The sequence below is a fragment of the Onychomys torridus genome, chromosome 16 (genome assembly GCF_903995425.1).
Source record: "Onychomys torridus chromosome 16, mOncTor1.1, whole genome shotgun sequence".
NCBI classification, from domain to species: Eukaryota; Metazoa; Chordata; class Mammalia; order Rodentia; family Cricetidae; genus Onychomys; species Onychomys torridus.
In genome coordinates, this window is record NC_050458.1 from 38,559,741 (window position 1) to 38,583,146 (window position 23,406).

General features: G+C 47.9%; 1 protein-coding gene across 4 annotated transcripts in view; it reads right to left on the reverse strand.

The window, feature by feature from the left end:
• The window catches only part of Trappc9 (trafficking protein particle complex 9), a 468,984-nt gene that overhangs the window by 305,723 nt on the left and 139,855 nt on the right, over window positions 1–23,406 (reverse strand). For all 4 annotated transcript variants that reach the window (XM_036207929.1, XM_036207927.1, XM_036207928.1 and 1 more), the window contains one exon: window positions 13,030–13,154. In XM_036207929.1, the coding sequence (XP_036063822.1) occupies window positions 13,030–13,154 (125 nt within the window). The remainder of the gene's footprint in view (window positions 1–13,029; window positions 13,155–23,406) is intronic.

Consider the following 23,406-nt stretch of genomic DNA (forward strand, 5'->3'; position numbering starts at 1 on the left):
GCTTTTTAAAGTACCGGTATTGTTCAAGAGCACAGGGAAGGGGGAAGAAAAGGAACACAAACAGAGGACACAAGGAACGAACCAAGATCTGATGGCGGGCGGGGGCTGCACAGGCCAATCACAGGGCAGAGCAGGTGGTCTTCAGGACTCAGAGGGGTTATTTTCTGGAAGCTCAAAGGACACCTGTGATGAACCAGCTGTTACCTGATACTGTGTCCAAGCCCAGTGCTCAGCAAGTCAGAGGGCAACTATTCCCCTGGAGGCCTGTGCGGAGGGGTGAGGAAAAAGCTCAGTGGCTTGGGGGTCAGTCAGGGCTCCACTCAAGCCACCCTGCTCCAGGAACCCAGCCTGCATGCCGCCTTTGGACATCTGAGGTGACAGTACCCAGTGTCCTAACAGTCTCTCTGGTCAGTGCATGTCTGTGTACTGAGTCCCTAAATGGCAGCAAGGCTGGCTCCTCTTCCTATGTAATCCCAGATGCTGCAGTAGGACCCAGAACATTTCTCTCTTCAGCAAACATTTCTTGAGCACATTCAGCATGCCAGACACTGCACTCCAAAGGGAGACTGAGACAGTGAGAAGGACAGAGGGGACAGATGATGCCAGTTGAGCAGACAAAACACTCTAGGCAAACACAACAGGCAAGGGGCTGAGAGGAGGGCTTCCCGGCAGGGATGCCAGCACGGAACAAGGAGGAGGGCTCACAGCATACATCTCAGACTTGAATAGTCTAGTCTTGTTGAAATGCAGAGCCTGATTCAGGAGGTCAGCAATGGGACCTTCTAGTCTGTTTCTCCAGTCAGCTTCCAGAAATGTCAATGCTGGCAGCCGATCTTCTCAAAAGCACTAGCTGGGCTGAGCGATCCTGAAGCCGGGCAGCCTAGCCCACAGCCGCTTACTTCATCTAAGCTGAGAAACAGATGATGGTATAATTGTACAGTGGGACAGACTGGGCCTAGTGCTATCATATAGGGAGGAGACAGGTGACCAGAACACTCTAGACCATCGTAGAGTAAACTTCTTTAAAGGACGATCCGATTTTTACTTCCTTGCTAAACACTACTAACCTTCTTATCTGTCTTGGTGAACATTTTTTTGTTATTTAAGAAAGAAGAAAGTAAGTTCAGGAATTTTCTAGAAATATCTCAGTTAAAACAACAACAACAACACTTAGTTGATGTTTTACAAATTTTATTTTTTAATTTTTCCAGAAAAGAGTGCCTCCTCGTTCACAGTCTACAAAGCCCACTATGCATACTGCCACACAATGTCTTTGCCTCCCCAGAGCAGTTCTAATTTCAAATATTTTATCTCACTGTCATTTATATGTTTTGTCAGATGGCAGGTCTTGATAGTAAATTTAAAAGCACAGTCATACCTCTACTGAGTCACTGCAGAGCTGGAGACATTCTTACTCAGTGACTCCCACTCACTACGTCAATATTACACCCTTGAGCTTATCAAATGGGAAGAATCTGAAAAAAGATGATACGGTAGCATGGGGCTGAGGAAGAGGACAGTACCTAGCTCTGTGCAGAACCCTAGAAATGGGGTACAAATACAACAGTGCCTGGAGCAGAGCCAGGTGACAAAAGGGAGGTACCCTCTGCTCACAGCTGAACAGGTTAGACTATGGCAGGGAAAAGAAGGCATGAAAAGAATGTCCTATCCAGGCACAGGTGAAAGGCTGGCATCAGATGAGCCCAAATCTTTAACACAATGAGGCCGCCTACTGGCTGGATGGACTATATCAACTGTCACAATGTGTACATGCTCCTAGCCTGACTCAGTTTCCCATCCCAAGCAAAGAAGCGGATACTACAGGATGCTGTGAAATGAGAACAGCTCATCTTTTCTTGTCAAGGAATGGAGCCTTCAAAGATTAAGAGCCATGCCAAAAGGACAAGGGGGCCAGCTCAACAAGACTCCCTCTGGCCAAACTGTGACAATCTGAGCAATGACAATAGTAACTGTAAGTGGATCAAAACATTGAAGCAACAAAATCCATGCATTGTGATGATGTTAAAACCTGGGGAGCAGCCGGGACCCAGAATTTGAAAAGCTTTCAAGTTAGGCAATAAAGGTTGGGGGGTACTTCTGGTTAATCAAACGGTCCCAGAAGATGAGCTAAGTGTTCTAACTTACAGAAGAACACCTTTGAGAAGCAGAAATAATGAAGTATTTTCTAGAACTAACATGACATTACTGAGTCAGGTATAGGCTGCCAGGGGATTTTAAAGCCATTTGCGATGGGTGAAGGACCAACACAAGGATATTCTGTTGTGAAAGGAGACCTCACCGGCCGTAGAGCCCTGTCACCCCATCCAAGGCATCCATCTCGGCCCCAGTGTTGGTCAAACCGCCAACTCCATTGTCAAGAGTATTTTTATCTCTTATTATTAATTATTAATTTATTATATTAATTATGATTAGTACTAATACATATGAAATCTCTTACAATGAGTGAAATTGCAGAGGACAAGTGTCAATTGAGTGCCAGGCCACAGATGGGATATCTCCATCACTCCCGCTTCTAGACTTAAGGGCCATCACAGAAGAGAGGATAAAAAGAGGGAGAGCCAGCAGTCCAGGAGATGGGAACAAGACAGTGTCTTCTGAGCAAGACCGGACCCCCATGCTCATGAGCTCACAGCAACTACAGTTATCTGCACAAGACCTGCACTAGATCAACTTGAAGGTGGGAGGGGGCTGTGTGCTCCAACTCCTAACTGAGGGCTTCTAGAAAGGGAGAGTCAGTTTTCTTTAAGAGTATGGCCCCCAGTAGGTCAACTAAGATCTAGTGGACGGCCACATACTCAGGAATATATGGGCAGCACAAATTGAACTCAATGGACTATTTAAAGGGGGGGGGGTCAAGAAGTTAGGGTCTGAGCAGAGAAGTAGGAATGAATGTAGAAAGAGTTAGATGGAGGAGAAGAGATGAATGTGATCAAAACAGACTGTATAATTTAGGAAAATATTTTTAGAGAAAGAAAAGCCTTAAAAGATAAAATTGAATGCCAAATGTATATTAGAAAGCAAGGAGTAATTGCTTCTTCCTACATACATATGCATTTGCAGAGATGTATCACCATCTTCACTCGATCCTTCAGCATTTAGAAAAAGCAATGCCAGTCTTTAAATTTTTAGTGCTTGCTTCAATCTTATAAGAAAAATTTGATTAGTTAAATGCAACTTTTTCAAACTTTTGTGTGGAAGAAGTAAGGCTGTTGACATCACTATGTATGTATGTATGTATGTATGTATGTATGTATGTATGTACATACTGTTAACATGAGAACACCCCCCTGAAGGGTTTCTCACAATACCCAGCATCTTAAGACTGACACATAAACAATAAAGCCCTTCTATGAACAAACTATGCAAAGTGATTGACCACTGCACCATGGATTCTGCTGTCATATACCAAGAGATTGAAACCATGTAACAAATATTGGGGCTTTCAATTAAAAATAAAAATAAACAATAATTTCAATATAAAAGGACTCATCATTACTAGGAATTAAGATATCATTTGTAACACTAAAACAAACAAACAACACATGTGGATAAATTACCAGGCAACTCAAGAGACCTCAAAAAGCAGTTCATACTGTACAATGCATGAGCTGGGGTTTTGAAAGCACAAGAAATATATTCACTTTATTTCTAGATTTATGTCTAGCAACCCAAAACAATGTTATCTAGAAAGATCAGAGACATCAGTAAAAGCACTGTTCATAAGAGATCATATTCAAAGCTCACTAACTGACGATTGATGTTGTTTAAGGACCATGATATAGAGAAAATTGGGAGATTATGAACTTGAACTTAAGCAGGAATTCTCAGGAGACTGCTCCTTAATTGGCTACTGCGAAAGTAGAGGGTTTGGATCAGGCATGCACTACATGAACTTGTTAAAAAAAACTAAAGAGAACCACACAAAGAGAGGAATGGGCATAAGATGGGTAAGGAGTCTGTGTCCAGGAGCCCAGGTGGGCTCTGTATGACCAGTATCTTGGCAGGTAGGAAAGGCAGGGCTACACAGCATGATCAGGATAAGCCACTGCCTGTCCTCCCCCTTCACACACACACTCTCCATCATATGTACCCAGGTCACCTGGAAGCTCAAACCATGGAGTCATCCTTGTCACTTCATATTCTCAGTGCTATTCTCATCCCTAATAAATGTTATCGCTCCCAGGAATGCTGCTGTACAGCCTTGGTGCCCCTTCCCAATCCTTCTATCTTATTCAGATTCTGGTCGGCCTACTATTATATTACAACCTTCAAATCCCATTTATCTCTTATCAGATTCCCTCCTAAATACGGTATGTGGTTCAAGACAGGATGCTACATCACAACCAGATGAGGGCTTATCTCAGAAATGCAAGGTTGGTTTGATAGAGAGAGAGAGAGGAGGGGGAGGAAAGGAGGGAGGGAGGAAGGAAGGAAGGAAAGAAAGAAGGAAGGAAGGAAGGAAGGAATGAGGGAGGGAGGGAGGGAGGGGGAAGGGAGGGAGAGAGGGAGGGAGGGAGGGAGAGAGGGAAGGGAAGGAAGGAAAGGAAGGAAGGAAGGAAGGAAGGAAGGAAGGAAGGAAGGAAGGAAGGAAGAACCTTATTAACAAGTTAGGTTGAGGGGGCTGGAAAGATGGCTCAGCAGTTGAGCACTAGCTGCTCTTCCAGAGGTCCTGAGTTCAATTCCCAGAAACCACATGGTGGCTCACAACCATCTATAGTAGGATCTAATGCCCTCTTCTGGCATGCAGGTATACATGTAGAACAATCATACATAAAATATAAATAAATAAAATTAAACAAGCTAGGTTGAAAAACCCATATGACCATCTGAAAGTATCTAAGAAAATATAGTACCTGTTCCTGGATCTTTTTTTGTGAATCTCAGAAAAACCTGGAATGTAAGAGTCACAAAGGTAAAATAATTATTTTCCACATTATAGAACCCCTCCTAAAGTCAGCCAAGGCCTTTTCAATAGCATCCAACCAGTTTATGCATTATCCGTTCTTACATTTACTTTCTTGCTTCTCACCTTCAAACTTCCTTCGTGGACATTTGGTAATTCTGTTTCCTGTCTTTCTTGGCAAACAAAGAAGAAAACCCAGGCTATTCAAGTTTTGGTTGACAGTGCTAACAAATTCAGGGTAGGGTAGGGATAACAAAGTCATATAGTCATGAGTCCCACAGAGCCTCAAGGTACCCCGACAGTCCAGAGTCCCCACCTGTCATACTATCTTATCTTCCTTACCTCATGTGTTACCGGAACATTTCCACAGACTTGCTCCAAACAAGTCTGAGAAATGGCCCCTCCCTTGTGTTGGCTTAGGCCCTGGCATTCACAAGGCCTTCCCTCCCTGTACTCTCTGCTTCATTCTGCCTACCCCCTTCACTAGGCATCCATTGTCCTTCAGTGGTAACAATCACTTACTGGCCACACGCCCAGCCAGACTCTCTCCTAGCGTGGGGAGCAAGGAGAAAGTACCGTTTTCTGCCATTGAGGAACTTGGAGTTTAGACTGTGACAGAGAAGGAAATGTCCAACAGCTCCACCAAGTTCCAGGAGGCCACACAGACAGCATGTGCATAGACATGGAGTCATGCATCTGCTCTTTCCGAGGAAGCCCAGCCCTTCGCTGCATTTGGGTTCCGTGGGGCTGGCCTCCCTACAGGAACACTCATTGCAGTATGAAGGATCATTTCATAGATGACTAACTTGAAGGAATCCGTCCATTGTGACAAAGCTGGCCTTTAAAAGCAAGGTCATTGCAGGCCTGTCTGACGTCCAATGAACATGGGGTTTCTCCTTCCTCATTTTGTCCTTTTTGATGTAGTTTAGATACTTGGGGAAGGGGGGAAGGGTTATTTTGTTTTGATGTGGTCTCTAAACCGCTTTGGATTTTTAGGGACTAATCATGTCACCTAAATGTCCTTATCCAAAGCAAACATATTGCTTACTGTCAGTCATTCCAAATGGCAGACTTAACTCAATTTTCTTGTTTGGTAAGAATGCAATAAAAGTACACGCTTTCTTTTCCTGTCTGGCTCTTCCCTGCTGTCTGCAGATCAATCATGCTGAATGCGGGGCGCAGAAGCCAGATGACGATAATAGTCCCCACAGGACCTGCCTGGCCCTGAGACGACACCCAGTGTCCCTGGAGACCCTGGAGATGAACCGTGCAGCCCTTTGCAGGACAAGGTCATGCATTCAAAGATTGGATGGCCTCTGCTGCTGTGAAGTCATTAATCCTAACTGTGGGCACATCCTGGGCTTGAGCAGACAGGATTCCATGTCGCTATGCAAAGGCTTCCAGACCAGCCCCCAGATCAACCTCTTAATGCCTAGACTTAATTTTAATTATGTGCTTATGTCAGGGTTTTTATGGCAAATGGTTATGAAAATTCCTTTTTGGGAACCCAGGTACTATATATATGTCTGTTATGGAAGTACCTGAAAATGAGCTCAGTTTTTTACCACATGCCTATCACTGTGAGGTACATGGGAAAGGTTTGTGAGCCCTCTTAAGAATGCTAAAGACCAGTCCTACTGATAACAAAGACTGAAAAGGAGGAACAATGTTTCTTTTGGGGGGGCAATGGTACCCAAAATAAAGAACCCACCTTATCAGCATCACCCAGCAATGTCCCAGAAATGCACATTCCCAGCCTTCTAGACCTGCAGGTCAGAAGGTGAGGGTGGCCAGGCCAGGTGGCTAGGCAAGCCCTCCAGGTGATTGTGGGGAAGGGTAACACTACTATGACAGAGCCCCCACCCCCACCCCCAGAGGGTGGAGTGAGGCTCTAGAAGCCACTTCAGTACCTTCCTGTCCCATTGGTTCTACATTCAGTAAGAATATACTGCGTGTGTCTGTCCCGTGCAAAGTGAAGAAATGCAGACATCAGTAAGTCTCACCGCTGTCTTTAATTAACTAGCAATCACCTGGGTAAAAAAAAATAAATAAATAACTGGCATAAGAATACTTCAAACATGAGCCGCTTCTGTTAGCATCCAAATAATGACCTGACTTCAATGACATATCAATGACCCAGAGTGTAAAGGAGCTGTGACACCTGTCCCTCTCTCTCATCATGGCTGCGGTGAGCCTCTGCAGACCTCTCTAAACCAGCAGACAGAAGTCACATCTGTCTCTGCCTGTGCCTGTCCTCAGCAGACACCACGATCTGGTAGGTACTTGTTCAGTGTTTGTCTCTGGCCAGAATGTGACTCTTGGACTCTGTGCATGGCTCTATTTCCAGCATTTAGAGCTGAGCTGAGCGTGTACTGGAAAACTGCTCACTAGCTGTCAGACACATGAACTGGATAAAATGCTGCAAGAGGGACAAGAGAGATAGCTCATCAGGTAAAACACTACCTTGCGAGCATGAGCACCCGAGTTTAGATCCCGTACAAAAAGCCTGTCCTGGTGATGGACACGGGTACATCATGTACCTGCACACATGTGCATCTCTAGCAATGCAGAAATGGGAAGAGAAGACACATGAGTTCCTGGAAGCTTGTGGACCAACTAGCCTGGCCTGTGTGGTAAAGTTCCAGGCCAGTGAAAGACCCGGTTTCAAACAAAAGGCAGAGATGGATGCTGCAGAAGTGGCTTGGCAGGTAAAAGTCCTTATTGCTCTTTTAGAGGACCGGAGTTCAGTTCCCAGCACCCACGCCAGGCAGTTTACAACTGCCTCTAACTCCAGTTCTAGAAGATCCAACACCTCTGGCCTCCAAGGAAACCTGCACTCATGTACACATACCAATGAACAGACATGCACACATACACATAATTAAAAGTAAAACAAAAACTACAAAGTAGAAGGCACCTTAAGACCAACACCCAAGGTTATTCTCTGATCTCCATATATATGCCCTGTTCCAACACACACACACACACACACACACACACACACACACACACACACACACTGCAGAAAGTTTGACACAACAGCCATGGTCACAAAAGGCCTTAGCTTTGCACTACCTAGACCTGGAGGAATGTTCCTTTGGCCTCACTTAGCATTTGCTTTAGAATTCCACAGACAGCAGGCTCTCTCCCAGCTCTCCCTTCTAAATTTCTTATTAAGTTTTGAAATTTGGTGAGCAGATTAAAGGATTCCTGTGAAGCTTTTATGCTTAAACTTTGCAGAGAAAAATTCCCTGTCTCTGTAACTATCACTGGGACAGATTAGAAATAATTTGGAGCTGAATTGGATTTGCTATTTTTTTGAGCCTCTCTTATCGACCAGGACTAATAGCAGACACTTCCCTCCCGACAAGAGCTGGGAGGAAGCCTTATTATCTGCCTTTCACAGAGTGGAAACTGAGGTCAGACAGGCCAAAAGGCTTAGACGTGACTATTCCATCAATACAGCTTGAATCAATAGAGGGGTGTTCCGTATCCCATAATAAATTCGGAAGCACAGAAAGTGTGCAGGCAGTGCCATCGTGGTGTGGTGGAAATGGCTTATGCACAAGCCTTGGAATCAGAAGCACCTGGGCTAGCATTTAACTTTTGCTTAGAGGCTGCCAGACTTTGGGCATCTCCTTCACCTCGTGGAGATGTGCCATAAGTTCCCTTGAATGGTATGCAGTCGGTAGTCCTGGGAGACGGAAAGGCCTCCGGTGGGCATCACAGCCTCTCTGCCCTACTGCTGTCGAGACTGAGCAGGCTCAAGTGCTCGCCTTCCCTGAGCTGGCAGCATTCTGGAAGGCTTGGATCCTGAGGTGGGAACTGGATGTCTGGGGCCACCCCGCATCTACTATGTAACTACAGGACTGCTTCTGGTCAGTCACCCATTGCATCCAGGCTACCATGTCTTCATCAGAAAGACAGAGACCAGCAACAGCCTGCCTACCTCCAAGGTCAGTGGTGAGAATGGCCCAGCTGGGAATTGTATGAGTGCCACGAGGAACCAGTGAGCACCTGGAACGGGGGTCTTGTGGCAGTTTCACCATGGTCTACACGGTTATCTCCTCCAGGCCATCCGAATGTCCCTGTCACCATGCCGTCTGGTGAGCCCCACCCTGCCCTGCGGCCTGGCCCAGCAGCCTTTGCTGCAGACGTGTTCTGTTCTGATGCCTTCTGCTCAGGGACCACCACTGCCCTGCCTCTCCTACCCCCCTCTTCTTTGCTTCATTCCACTTGGCAGAAAAAGGCCTACATTAAGACCCGACACAAGTAAATAACTTTATGGAAATGGAAAGCCCTTTAACAAGTTGTCCCCGAACGTCTCCAGAAGCAACACAGACACATAAGAAAGGAAGAGGCATGAAAGGAGGGAGAAGAAAAGGAAAGGAAAAGAAAAGGAAAGTATGCTACTTGTTTAACCGGAATCCTTCTGTAGAGTCTTCCACAGAGTGCAAAAGCATGTGCAAGAGCATTATGAAAGAGCTAGTTCTTAGGTTAAAGCCAGGAACTCTGTGTGGTGCTGCTGGAACGTCACAGGGATTCCAAAGAGCCCAGGTCAAAGGTCAAGCCTCTCCCTGTGAAGCTTGGGAGTAGCTGGCCAGACAACAGAAGCTCTTCTCTATTTCAAGGTGGTAGAGAAAATGTTGGAAATAGATGCCAGGCTCTGTTAAATCTGTGCGTGTCCCTGAATGAAGTTGTTTACTTAATTTTCCTTGCCTCGTTTATGAACACGGAGAGTTGTAATTGTGGGTTTCCTGATGCTAAACCAACCTTGCTTTCCACAGACGAGCCCTGCTCAGGTGATGCTGTATTTCCTATTGGGTAGCCTAGGCTAAACTCCTGCTTTAGAGTTATTAAAGCTGAGATTGGAGCGAAGAACAGTCTGCAGTGGTGATGTTTTGCTCTGGTGGTCTGAAAGAAAATGGCCCCCGGTAGGCTCATAGGGAGTGGCACTACTAAGAGGTGTGGCCTCGTTGACGTTGAAGCTGGTTGAAGGAAGTGAGTTTCGAGCACGTGGGGGGGGGGGGCGTGGGCTTTTTTGGTCTCAGATGTTAAGCCAGGCCCATTGTGGCACTCTCTTCTGCTGCCCTACCAATTAGAAGGTAAACTCGCAGCTACCTCTCCAGTGCCATGTCTGCCTGCATGTCATCATGCTTCCTACCGTAATGGATGAAACCACTGAACTGTAAGCCAGCCCCAGTTAAAAGTTTTCCTTTAAAATAGTGGCTATGGTCATGGTGTCTCATCACAGCAATAAAACCCTAGTTAAGACATCTGCTTTGTGTGTTTTCTCCAGAACCTGCCTGTCTTCTGCCTTCTTCTTTCTTCTTCTTCTTCTTCTTCTTCTTCTTCTTCTTCTTCTTCTTCTTCTTCTTCTTCTTCTTCTTTTCTTCTTCTTTTCTTCTTTTTTTCTTCTTCATTATCATGATCATCATCATTATCATCATCATCATCACTATTCTAACATCATTATCACTGTGTGTGACAGTCGGGAGAGCACGCATGCCACAGGGCACCTGTGAAGGTCAGTTTTCACCTTCCACCTGCATGCAGGTTCCAGTTACAGAACCCTAGTCCGCAGACAAGCCTGGTAAGCACCTTTAGCCCTGAGCCACCCTGCTGGCCCTGCCCCTCCTTTCACAGTTCTCCTGAAGTAGTTTGCACAGACTTCCTAGTATTTTTCCCTTAAGGAGGTTTTCTCTGCGGAAAGGTTTTCACAAGAACTCCCTTCCCTTGATGGATACAGAGCTCCCCTGCTTACCTAGCTTGCCCCCTGCATAAAGCTGTTCATAATGTGCTTCCCTTATCCTCCGTATCTCAGCAAAGCCTGTGCAGAAGCTCCCTGTCTTGGTCCTGATACTGGTAATTTACATAATTACTCTTTAATCACTCTGGCTAGAAGTCGATAAATTTTACTGACTTTCTCTAAGAACAACCTTCTGGTTACTTTGTCTGTTTTAAGGACTTTGTTTCTTAGTTCATTGATTTCTGCTTGGTTTATTATTGTTATTATTATTATTATTATTATTATTATTATTATTATTATTATTATTATCTCCTTTCTGCTTACTTTGGGTTTAATTTTCCAACTTTTTCCCTAAGTTCCTAAAGTACGAGACCAGTCCTTAGCCACTCTGTGAGGCTCCCGTAGATGTCTCTGGGGCGACTATGCCTGCCAGCTGCAGTCTTGAGAGATGTGATGCTTACAGGGAGGGCGAGTACCTTCCAAAGCCAATGTGCAAAGGGCCAAAAGCTCACTGCCCTGACAAGCCTTGGCTTTGTCAAGATTTCAGAATTTCTTCCAGCATCTCGCAGGTAGGTATGAAGTGGAAAGGAGGCCTGTTCAAGTACCAGAAGGCAGAGCATGGAAAGGACTGGGGTGTGCACCGGGCCTCTGACTCTCCTAGGGCTGCTCTGCCATGCCCCATCTCTAGGTCTGGTCCAGCCACGCTTCCCACAAACAAAGCTATGTGCCGCTGTAGTGGTACCTGATGTAGTCTAACTCAGGTCCCCAGTGTTCATCCTCTCCGAGGGCTCTCAGCAGAGCACTTGGCACATTTTGGTCACACTGGACCACAGCAGATCACCTGTGATTCAACAGGTAGCTACCAACCCCGATGATAGTTAGAAAAGGAGGGCTAGGCAATCAAAGCCAGCACCAATCTGAGCCAAGACTAGACACTAGGTAACTCAGGCAAGGCAAAGCCCACAGCCCTGTGTCCTCCAGAGTGGCTCCTGGGCCAGCAGCTGCCACCCAGACTCATCTGACCTAACCTCCTTTTTCTTTAGCTGCAAAAATGAAGTCCCAAGGTCTTCCTCTTTGCCCTGCCTCTCAGCGAGTCCACACGGGAACATTATTACTCTGGTTTTTCAGATGGGACTCTGAGAGGCAGACAGGCCTGGCTTAGGTAATTTGTGTGCTAGGGATGCGCATCCAGGGCCTCGGGCATGCTGGCTAAGCACTCTGCTGCCGAGCTGCAGCCTCGGCCCTAGGAATACTGTCACCAATGTCCCCCCAACAAACACAGCACCCATTTTCAGTCATCAAGTCCTCCCACCTCCCACTGTTGATGCAGATAAACAGTCCTGAGCACGGACACAGTTCCTGCCGGCCACCTGCGTCCCTCAGAGAAGCCTGGGAAAACATGATGTACCCGGGCCAAGAAAGTGCTTGGCGGCCCCATCGGCCATGACAATACAGGTTGATGACTGTACAGGTTTCACACAGGTCCAATTTAATCACATCATTTCTGCTTCAGGGATGCTCAGATGTCCCACAGACAGGCCTCAAGCCCACGGGTGACAGCCCTCCCCATTCCTCAGAGGAGCTCACTACTCGACAGAACACGAACCCCTTCCACCATGCACCAGCATTAGCCAGAACCGCTCACGGTGCAGCTCTTCCCACCCGACTTGGGCATTCAGGACAAGCTCCTCTGGCAGCCCCATCAGTCAATGCCCACTCACGTGTTGGCATGGGGACAGCAAGCCACACGCCCACAGAGTGCCCATGAGCACACTCACTTCAACAGTGACTCTGCGCCTGCACTCCAGTCACAGCTCAGAGCCCTGCAGCACTCCACTGTGCACTTGGCCCCTGGGCAGGGTCTGCACTGACACCTGGGCTCCTGTTCACACCCTCCTTGCAAGCAGCAGGCTCTGTTCCCGCTGGCCCTCATGCCCTGAACATCCTGGCTTTCTACAGAGAGCCCCAGTAACTGTGGACTTACAAACCAGCACCTGCCAGAGCTTCTAATTGGTTAAAAAAAAAATGCTATGATGTGAATATCCGAACTGAGAAGAACTGGGCAATGAACATATTTCTCAAAGGAGAGGGACAAGGGAAAATTGTCTCCTCCTCTCACTGTCCTCGCTGGCACGCCCGCCTCCCCAGTCTCTGCCACAGCAAAGCCAGCACTTGCATCACCAAAGTACAAGACACATGAGCAGCCTCGGAACTGCTCTCTAGAAATTCCACAGACATAAAATACGAGAAACCATGTACAACCGCACACTGCCATCTCCTTCGGAAAAGTTCTGCAAACGCCGAGTTAGAGAAGGCTCTGCGGTAACCAAGAGAGTCCCGGCACCAGTGGACTAACCTTGAGGTGGCCAAGGTCCCCCGTCTTGCTGCCCTCAGAAGGGTTCGTGGGTCTGCTCTCCACTCGGGGCCGGACGACCTGGCGGAAAGGACTGGACAGGGGAAAGCCGCTCACACTGATTCCATCTAGGAAGGAAGACAGAAGGCCCAGGTAAAACATGACAGTCTGTTTTGTGAGACAGGGTTTGTCTTGTTTCCACGTAGTAACAGGCAGGATCATGGCAGTCTCTACTCCCTAGAGAGTCTTCCCTGGGCATTCGTTCACACTGCCAACAACACCCCTCAGCAGGCAGTTTCTTTCCAGGGACGAGGTGTGGGGAAAGTGGGCTTTCGTGGAGAACGGATAACCCAGAAGTTCCAGTGGGGCTCTCAAGGAACGACACACTCAGTAACAGGCAGACCAAAGGCAAAGCTGCTCTCCCAGGCATTGGAGAGCAGCTGTCAATCAGACCAGCCACTGCAAAGGGACTAGAAGATTCTACCAAAACACACTGCTTGCTGTGCCCCATCCTGGCCTCAGCTTTTCACTCTGGGACAATCATCCTTGCAGGCCCCCATATCCCCAAACCTGTGCCTCAGCTCAGACCCCACCCTTCCATAATGCCTCCCCTGGGTACGCTAACGGAAAGCAATCCTTCCTTCTGACTCCCAGCTCCATCTCTAGCCTGAGAGCTATGCCTACTATACACTATCCTGTACCCAGGAGAGAGGCTGAGCACGGGGGACCGTCAAGGAATACCAGGTTCTAGGGAAGAGGGAAAATACATATCTACAATGGCTTAGAGCTGGAAGACTCTGGAACATGGCTACTATACACACACACACACACACACACACACACACACACACACACACACACACACACGTGAAATTTGTCTAGAAACCTCAAAAAGCAATCACCTTAAAGCTCAAGGCCTCTTCACAGCTGAAGAGTTGTGGTCCCTCATCCCGTGGAAGGCGGAAAAGACAGGTAGCATCATACATGGGCAGGGTGTTTCTAGCTCTGCTTGGGGCAGAAGCTTGAGCGAGAGCAAAGAGGGGACAGACAGGGCAGTTGACGAAGTGAAAGAGACAAGCTGGGAAAAGACGACACAGAGCACACTGAGAAGGAACGCGCTCCAGTGTGGGAGCAGGGGAAGAAGAGAAAAGGATATTTGATCATCCCACCTGTGCTTAGGCCAACACCGGCCATTCCAAATAGACTGCAGAACAGATTTTCTGACAATGACTAGGAAGACAAGACCAGAAAGTCACAAACAGATGAAGGCAGCCTACTAGGACCAACAAGTTTGGAGCTACTTTTAGGATGGAGGGCAGACAAGAATGGTTTGAGTCGTGAACAAAAGTAAGCTTGCGGTGAGAACGTCACAGCTACCGCTTATAGTGCTCAATCTTTCCATTAGGGGAATCTCTGTGGGCAATTCAGGATGTGATTCCGCATGCTGAAAAAAAAAAAATGCTCCTCTTAAATTCAACTACAATATCACAATCATCATGACAACTGGGAAGTGACAGCTGAAAGCAGGCGCTAGCAGTGGAGAGAAAGCAGCCACCTCGGCCACACCAGCAGAGGCCAGCCTGCGAAGATTACAGCATGCCCCAGGACTGGCGAGGCATGTGCCTGGCTGCAGAGGAGCTGGCCTGCAAGCTGGGGAACTGGGAAGGAAAGGACAGCCCTCGACATGAGCGAACATCATCTGATCAGCTGAACCCTAGGTAGCTTGTCCCAGCCTTGACTCCACAACTCCACGCTCTCCATCCTTTGGACTCCAGAATTTACACCGGTGTCCTCCAAGGCTCCCTCTCAGACTGATCCATGCTCCCGGAGTCTCCAGTTTGCAGGTAGCTTGTTGCAAGACCCCCTGCCCTCCGCAGGCAAGCGAGCCAGCTCCTCTCATGAATTCCCTCTTGTTCAGTTATGGCCATATCCATGTACCCAGCAGCAGCCCTATCTCTCTGATGAACCCTATCAGATCTGATCGCGGAGCATGCGTCCTTGGGCTGGCAATGGCGCATGGGGCATTACTGTACTGATTCTACACCCGAGAAAGCCAAGGTTCCAAAGAGGTGAGTGACTTTCTCGGTGTTACACAGTCCCTCCACACGTAGATAAAACTTAACACCACCAGCCACACTGAGGGGAAAAAAAGAAAAAAAAAAAGAAAATCCCACACTGAGCTCACCAGCCCAGGCTGCTCTGTAGCACTCCAGGAGATCGCTATACAAAAGCTCCTACCAAATCTATGGTAAAGACCCCCAAATGGCTTAGCAACCAGCCCCAGTGACAGTACGCTTTTTTTTTTTTTTCATGCTTCTAGAAGGGGCGAGGGGAGACACATAAATGAATAAGGCTGAATATACACTTTTTGTAACAGGCACCTAAAATAAACTTGAATAAAACGTAACTAAAATAAACTACACTTGCAAAGGTAAAAGAAGGCAATGGGTCTCTCGTGGGAGTCTGTCGGTGTAAGCTGTTCCAGGTAGAATATTTCTCAAAGATGCTTTCTCATGTATTCATAGAATCCATGGACGCCAAAAAAGCCCATCTGGTTATCATAAAATATGCTCAAGAACACCAAAGCCATAGAAGCAGTTGGCTACGGAAATGGGCCAACACTCTTCATTTCCACAGAGAAGGCAGCACGCTCATTCATTCAGAAACTCTGCAGTGTGTTTAGGAAAATAAAAATAACTCCGACAGTGACAGTGGACTTCGAGAGGCACAGTCCCCAGCCCCCAAGGACAGCCTGGTCCAGACACTGCTTTCCCTTCACTGGGTGCACACAGAGATCACACCAAACCTAAGGCCTTATTCACACATCTGGAGGCTTCCCGTTATCTGACTGAACACCTAAGAGTGTGCTTCCGTGTTCCCAGACTGCCCGAAGGTTGTAGCGTTGAGTACAGGAGCTACTGGTATGGATATGTAAGTGGCCATCTTTCCACAGGACGGAGGGGATGGGTTAACTCCAGGCTTCCAATACAAGAATATTTTTAAGCTGCTACTAAATCATTTCTTTGTTGAATGAGAGGGCAAGCAGAAGTGATGGCTTCCCTGACGGTAGATCGGGGCTGTGAGATGAAAGGTAACTTGCAGCTGTCCTGGGGTGAGACACACACAATTCTTTGGAGAGGCCACTTGGAGGGCACTAGTGCAGAGCTGCAGGTGTGGCCAGTAGTGAGCTTGCACTTCCCCCTTTTTCTGTGCCCCGTCCCTGCATAGGCCTGTGTTTGCAGCCTGGGGTTCAGCAGAGACACCAGCAGCCTGCTGAGCTCCAATGAGAACCCGCTCTGCTCTCCATGGGCTAGTATACCTCTTGCCACCCTTCTGAGGAACAGAGTCGGGACAGGCTGCTGTGGGTAGTGGCATCAGCACAGTCTTCATCTGGAGTCCGGGGCTGCATGCAAAGCACATTTTGGTGTGGATTGCTTCATGACTGACAGCTTGGGGTTACCACTGTGGGCCAGGGATGGCTTTTCTTTGTGGGCCATTGTTCTGCAATCTGCTGCCTTCTCTTTCACAACCTGCCCGCTCCTGACACTGTCCCCTGAAATCACAACAGTTGCTCGACATCTCTGCCCTGGTCTGCTGTTCCCTTTTGAAAATAAATATGGATCGTTAGAGTTCTCAGCCTTATTTTTTAAAGAACAGTGACTCGTCCCTAAGCACTCAGAAGCTGGAGGCAGCTTGCCTGCGGTCTTAACACACAAGTATTTCTTTCTCTCTTTGCAATTCCTAGATGCCTGAGTTTTTCTACAAACGTGGTTTTTAAGAAGAAAGCCTGAGAGTTTTGTTGAAAGGGGCTTCTCCTCGGGTTGGAGAACATGAGGATAGAGAGAATAAATAGTTAGCAGTGCCCAGCACACTTGCCAGGTTTGCAATTCAACTACTCCCTGCCTGCTCTCACAGGGCCCTCATTGGTGGCCAGGACAGGAAGGAGATCATACATGTCATCCTGCACAGCTCTGGGCCAACACCAGCCCTCTGAGAGTCTGCCCAAATGCACTCTGGGTCTTTCTCACCCTGCTGTGAAGATCTTGAGGGCAAGCCCAGGATCTTGTCTCTGAATTCCCAGCTCCTGCCTGCCTGTTGCCTACCTGTGTGTGGCTTCCTCACTCGGCACTCACATCTCCTCAGGCTCCTGATAGCCATTCCTTGGTTTCACTTGGGAGAGTCCTGCTGTCAGCCTTTGCCATCAGATGCAGGGATCCCCTCAGAGCCCTATGGGAAGTTTTCTACTTTGTCCTAGGCTGCCATCAGCCTTCAGGGACCAGACACATCCTATACCCAGCTCCTAGTCCTGTGGACTTTGGGGTCTATGGGGAGATGGCTGAGCTTTGGTTCCAGGGTACCCACTCCCTGGCTGGATTCCCATGGCATGCCCCATGCTGCTTTCATCCTTCTTATGAATTTCTCTGCCTTGTTTTATATACAACCAGGGCAGGCTGCCGCCCTCTCCGCAGCCAGCCTTAACCTTCCTTGGTACCTTCTCTTCCCTGCCCACTGAGCTCCCCATACAAGGCCTCCAGGGGTGAGAGACCCTATGCCTGCAGCCCCAGCCCCTTCACAATCTGATTGCCCATGTAGGTCTTGAGTGGGTCACTGAAGACTTCGAACTAAATGTTCTTTCTCTGTTGCCTACTTTTTTTTTCATATTTGAGCTGAAATTGGGAGTTTATGCCTTAGATTTTAATTCTGGCCTATGATTACTTTGGGGTTGTGTTGGCCATTACGTTATCACTTTTGTTTTGTATTCGGGGGGGGGGGTTGTCTGCTTTTGCTCCAAAGGAACAAAGCTAATGTGCTGGACAGGCTGGCCATCGTTATATTTAGCTGTGCCACCTACCCGCCTTCTGACTCACAGTCAGTCAATTCACAGCACCACAGCATAGCCACAGGAAAGGTCAGCCTGCCCCTGGCTCCCTGGGGGCTCACAGGAGCGCATCTCTGCGGATGTAGACAGCCTCACGCCACCCACCACAGTTGCCCCCGAGGTCTGTTTAATAACCTGTGAAGCGCATACATTGTCAGGGCCCCTGTTTGGCCAGCATGTGGGAGGGTTGACTCGGTTCTGTGATCTAAATTCTGGTTGGAAAATAACTTCCTAAGCCACTGGGATGGGGACTCGAGTGTCCATCATGCATCAGCAACAAGTGATGGCACCACAGGCAACAAGAGCCTGTTTATGGACCACTGGTCTCCCTGTGTTCTCTCTCCCCAGCCAAGCTGTAGTGACTTGTCACCAAGAGACAACTGAACGGGGGGGGGGAAAGGGGGGGGGTGTCAGTGGCAGGGACCATAGGTGCTCCTGTCCAAACAGAAAGAGATGGTTGGTGTCTGGGGGAGTGGGGCTGCTTGACTACTAGCTCAGGATGCACACTGACCAAACATTTCTTTTCTTCATCGCTTCTGTCCTGGTTGGCCTCTCGGCTGCAAACACCCCTCTCTGCTGTCTTCCACATTGTCATCATGACCATGTGGCTGGAGCAGCGGGGGCTTCCCGCTGACGAAGTCAGTAGACAACGTGGGTACACGTGGCCCTACCCTAAGGCCGTTTGATCCTCTCTCTTATCCCCCATTGGTGCACAGCGCGGAAGTACAGAGCCCCTTGCATCTATCAAGTTTGCCACGCCCTTCTCCCATTTATTGCCTGTAGTGCACAATGCGCCTGCCTGGGACCTTTGGGATGTCAGCCTCCCTCCCACTGTCCCTTAATTGGTTATCGGGGTTACTGAAGGCACCAGGAGTGACAAAAATGCTCAGTGTGGGTTGGGAACCATCAGTAGATACAGCCTTCCATCTGGTGTACACAGCCTTCCCTCTGTGTACACATCCTTCCCTCCTGTGTAGACAGCCTTCCCTCTGTGTACACAGCCTTCCCTCTGCGTACACAGCCTTCCCTCTGTGTACACAGCCTTCCCTCTGCGTACACAGCCTTCCCTCCAGTGTACACAGCCTTCCCTCCGGTGTACACAGCCTTCCCTCCGGTGTACACAGCCTTCCCTCTGCGTACACAGCCTTCCCTCTGCGTACACAGCCTTCCCTCTGGTGTACACAGCCTTCCCTCCAGTGTACACAGCCTTCCCTCTGTGTACACAGCCTTCCCTCCAATGCAGACAGCCTTCCCTCTGTGTACACAGCCTTCCCTCCAGTGCAGACAGCCTTCCCTCTGGTGTACACAGCCTTCCTTCTGATGTACACAGCCTTCCTTCTGATGTACACAACCTTCCCTCCGGTGTACACAGCCTTCCCTCTGGTGTACACAGCCTTCCCTCTGTGTACAGCCTCCCCTCCGGTGTACACAGCCTTCCCTCCGGTGTACACAGCCTTCCCTCTGGTGTACACAGCCTTCCCTCCGGTGTACACAGCCTTCCCTCTGTGTACAGCCTCCCCTCCGGTGTACACAGCCTTCCCTCTAATGTACACAGCCTTTTTTCTATCTACTTGAAAAGTTCCCACTCTTCCTCTGAGTTGTCCAAAAGCTCTGGACAGATTCAGTGGTGTAGCACGAATCTAAAAAGGTCTTATTAATAAAACAAACCTGGAACCAGGTATTGGGGTTAATGCTGGAAGATCAGAGAAGCAGAACAAGCCACAGCTTCCTCACCTCGCCAATTCCTCAGCTGATCCTGTTTCCTCAGACTGGATGCCTCTGAGTCCTCATCCAGAACGGATCTCAGCTGAACCGTGCTGCTCAAAAGCCTAAAAGCTTAACCAGGCTAGTTCCTGGTCCTCACGCCTTATATACCTTTCTGCTTGCTGCCGTCACTTCCTGGGATTAAAGGCTCACTTCATGGGATTAAAGGCGTGAGTCACCACACCTGGCTTTTCCCAGTGTGGCTTGAACTCACAGAGATCCAGGCAGATCTCTGCCTCTGGAATGCTAGGATTAAAGGCGTGAGTGCTGCTATTTTCTGGCCTCTATATCTAGTGGCTGTTCTGTTCTCTGACCCCAGATAAGTTTATTAGGGTGCACCATATTTTGGGGAACACAATACCACCACACAGTGGCTGTTCAGTGCCTGTGACAACAGGCTTTAAGATCTGGCAAGGACAGTCCTCACCACATGACTGTTTAGGTGCCATCTGAATGTTCCCTGCCCCTTGCTCTTTCACAGCAATTTCAGAATCCCTCCTCAAGTTCTTCATAGTAGTCTGTTAGAATTTCATCCAGATTGTTTCAAACTGATAGATGAACTGTGGGGAAAAGAGACTTTCTTGTGCTATTTAGTTTTCCCATCTATGAATATGGTATATCTCTTTAATACGTTTGTCTTCTTTGATGGTTTTCCAGCAATATTCTTTAATTTCCTCTGGGAAGGTCTTGCGGTATTTTACAGATTCATTCCTGGATGTCTTATTTTTGTTGTAAATGGTGCCTGAAGACTTTACAAATGGAAGTCTAAGTTGCACACAGTAACAAGCACAAGCACTAATGATAAGTTACAGCTTGATGGGTGTCTATGTTTGTGGTAGCCTCTGCCCAGAGCACAGCATGATAATTCCCAGCACTCTCTGCTTCCTCCCAGTCAGTCCTGTTGCTGTTGGCAACTCTCTACCAAGATACACAATTACAGCTGCCACCATGATCCGTCACTCTCACTTGTTACAGGGTACTACACACAGAATCTGTTCTCTGGCTTCTTTGCAATCCTCTTTCTTTGACTTAAAATCAGATGAAGATATGCTTTTATACTTCTGGAATCAGAAGCCTCCAATCAGCGGGCTTCCCCTCAACATGGTGTCTGAGGTCCCTGCTCACGTGTGTGTCCTCACTGTGTGGAATGCTGCTGTGTCAAAAACGGTATCGAGCCATCCTATGCCTCATAGACGTTTAGCTTGTTTTCAGCAGCACTGCTGTGGACGCTCTGTCTGCATCTGGACAGAAGAGCATACTATAGTTTGCTCTGGTAGTCCTACAGCCAAGCAGATGTTCAAAGTAGCTCTCTTCTCTTCTCCTCTCCCTCCTCTTCCTCTCTAAAGCTTTTGGTATTGGGAGCTGAACCCAGGGTCTTGGGCATGCTAAATACACTGTCAACTGTGGAGTTTAATTTTTAGCGCCATGAAAATGGTCAACTCCTTACAGTACGTGGTTAGACGTTTTGCTCTTTTAATGTTGTCTTTTCATGATCGGAATTTCTTTTGTTTGTTTGTTTGCTGGCTTTGCTGGCTTGTTTTAAGACATATTTCTCTATGTAGCTCTGGCTATCCTGGAACTTGCTGTGTAGACCAGGCTGGCCTTAAACTTACAGAGATCCACCTACCCCTGCCTCCCTAGTGCTGAGATTAAAGGCCTGCCCCATCATGCTCACCCTGGAATTTTGTAATTTTGTTATCATTCTTTCCTTTTGGTTAGTGCTATTTTTGTCTAGGAAGTCTTTCTCTACACACAGGTCATGGAGATGCTACCCTCTGTTCCCTCTGGAAACTGTTGCTTTAATTTTACACTTAGGGTCATGACTCTCTTGAGGTAGTCTCATCCCCTCTTCCCCCTCTTCCTCACAGCTGCAGTCCCTTTACCCGCCCCCTCGCCCCGAAACAGTCTCCTCTTCCCCTCACAGATATGTGTTGTATGCTTTGTGTATCCTGCTCCTTGGTCCCCAAAGCCTGAGATGCAGTGCCATGGCTTCCCGCAGAGCTCTGCCCTACTGGCCTGTTCTGTGTGGTGCAGAAAGGGAGCTGCTGGCTACATGTGGCAATGGGCACTTGAACGGTGCATGGTGCACCTAAGCATCTAAAGGACTGATTATTGATTTCACTCGTTTTTAATTACTTTAAATTTAAGTAATTTCTCCGGTGGCTGCTGTATTGGACAGCACAAGTCTAGTGGGAGAGACAAAGCAATTTCACATCAATTAAAAAGTATTACAAAATGTATGGTGTTGAGTGTATGGAGAGGGGCTGGCCTAATTGAAAGGGCACAAGAAAGATTTTCTCTAGGAGTGATGTCGGGCTAAGATTCGGAGCGTGGCGAGGACTTCAGCAGGTTGACAAAAGTGGTTCTTAATGCATGTGCAGAACCTCTGAGCAAAGAAGAAAGTGCATTTCAGAATTGTAAACATTTTTTTTTTTGAAAGGTGTAGGTGGCAGGGGGTTTGCGGGGAGAGACTTAAAGCTAGTTCTTAAGAGGCCTGGGCCATCGGTGTGGAAGCTAATTTGTGGGGAGAAGAGATTTTGTGTGACAGCTGGGGAGTATTTGCTTTTCATAAGTTTTAAAATCAATGCTCTGCCTTGGAGCTTTGAGCCTTAAGCCTTGCTGGCTGCTTAATGAAGACACAGTGCCTTTTCCTCTCCGTTCACATGCATGGATGAAAGTGCACTGCGCGGGCTATCACAGCCTTAGGTTCGACGTTTGAGTCACTACCTTTTAGAGGACGACAGCTCTTGTCATCCTAGTCCTGGATGGGGGGAGGCTGGAACTCACCCCCCCCTTCATCTTATAAACAAGGCATCCCACTTTAACCTCAAGCTGACGACAGCGACGATGCTCTGCTTTTGTTTCCCAAAATTTTTAAATCCCAAAATAACATCTGCTAATTCCGCTATCTCTCTCGTGAGAATTGACATTCACTTATTTCTGTTTCTCTTCCAGTAGAGGGACATATATAAATAACATATTAAAGAGAGAAAAAAATTAGGGAGCTGGAGAGATGGCTCAAAGGTTAAGAGTACTGGCTGATCCTCTAGCCCAGGTTTGATCCCCAGCACCTCCATGGTGTAGCTCACAATCATCGTTAACGCTAATCTCAGGGCATCTGACTCCTCTGGCTCTCTCAAGCACCCATCATACCTGTGGTACAGACATACACACAGGCAAAACTCCCAAACACGTTAAAAAAAAAAGTTAAGCAGTCAGAGCGGAAGCATCAGAATCATATTAGCACTGCTGGGATCATTGCTATCACTATGCAGTAACACTGTTTGCTCGGGGTCAAAAGGGCAATGGTCAGTGGAGCTGAGTAGTGTTCCTTCTAGAAAATTTGTTCTGCACAGATCTAGGATCTGCACCCAGATCTCATGCCTCTCACTCCTTTGAGACTTGATACAGCAGCCCTGCCCTACCCTTTCTTCCTCCACATGTCCCCGGGGCTAGTGTCGATACAATGGATGGTGCTGCCACCACCTAAAATAGTCAAGAAAGACAGAGGAGAGCCAGCCTGCACACCTGAGGTGGGAACCTGGCTGGCTCGGCTCTCCCCTCCTGTTATACCTCAAAAGCTATCCCAAGTGGACCTCGGGTGACACTTCCTGTCCAGCCTACCCACCTGCTTAAGCAGTCCCCATCAGGCTTAGCTCCTCTGGACATATGTCCAGCTTCTCCAGTAGCTTTAAAAAAAAAAAAAAAAAAAAGCCTCCTAGGATGCAGCTTCTGGG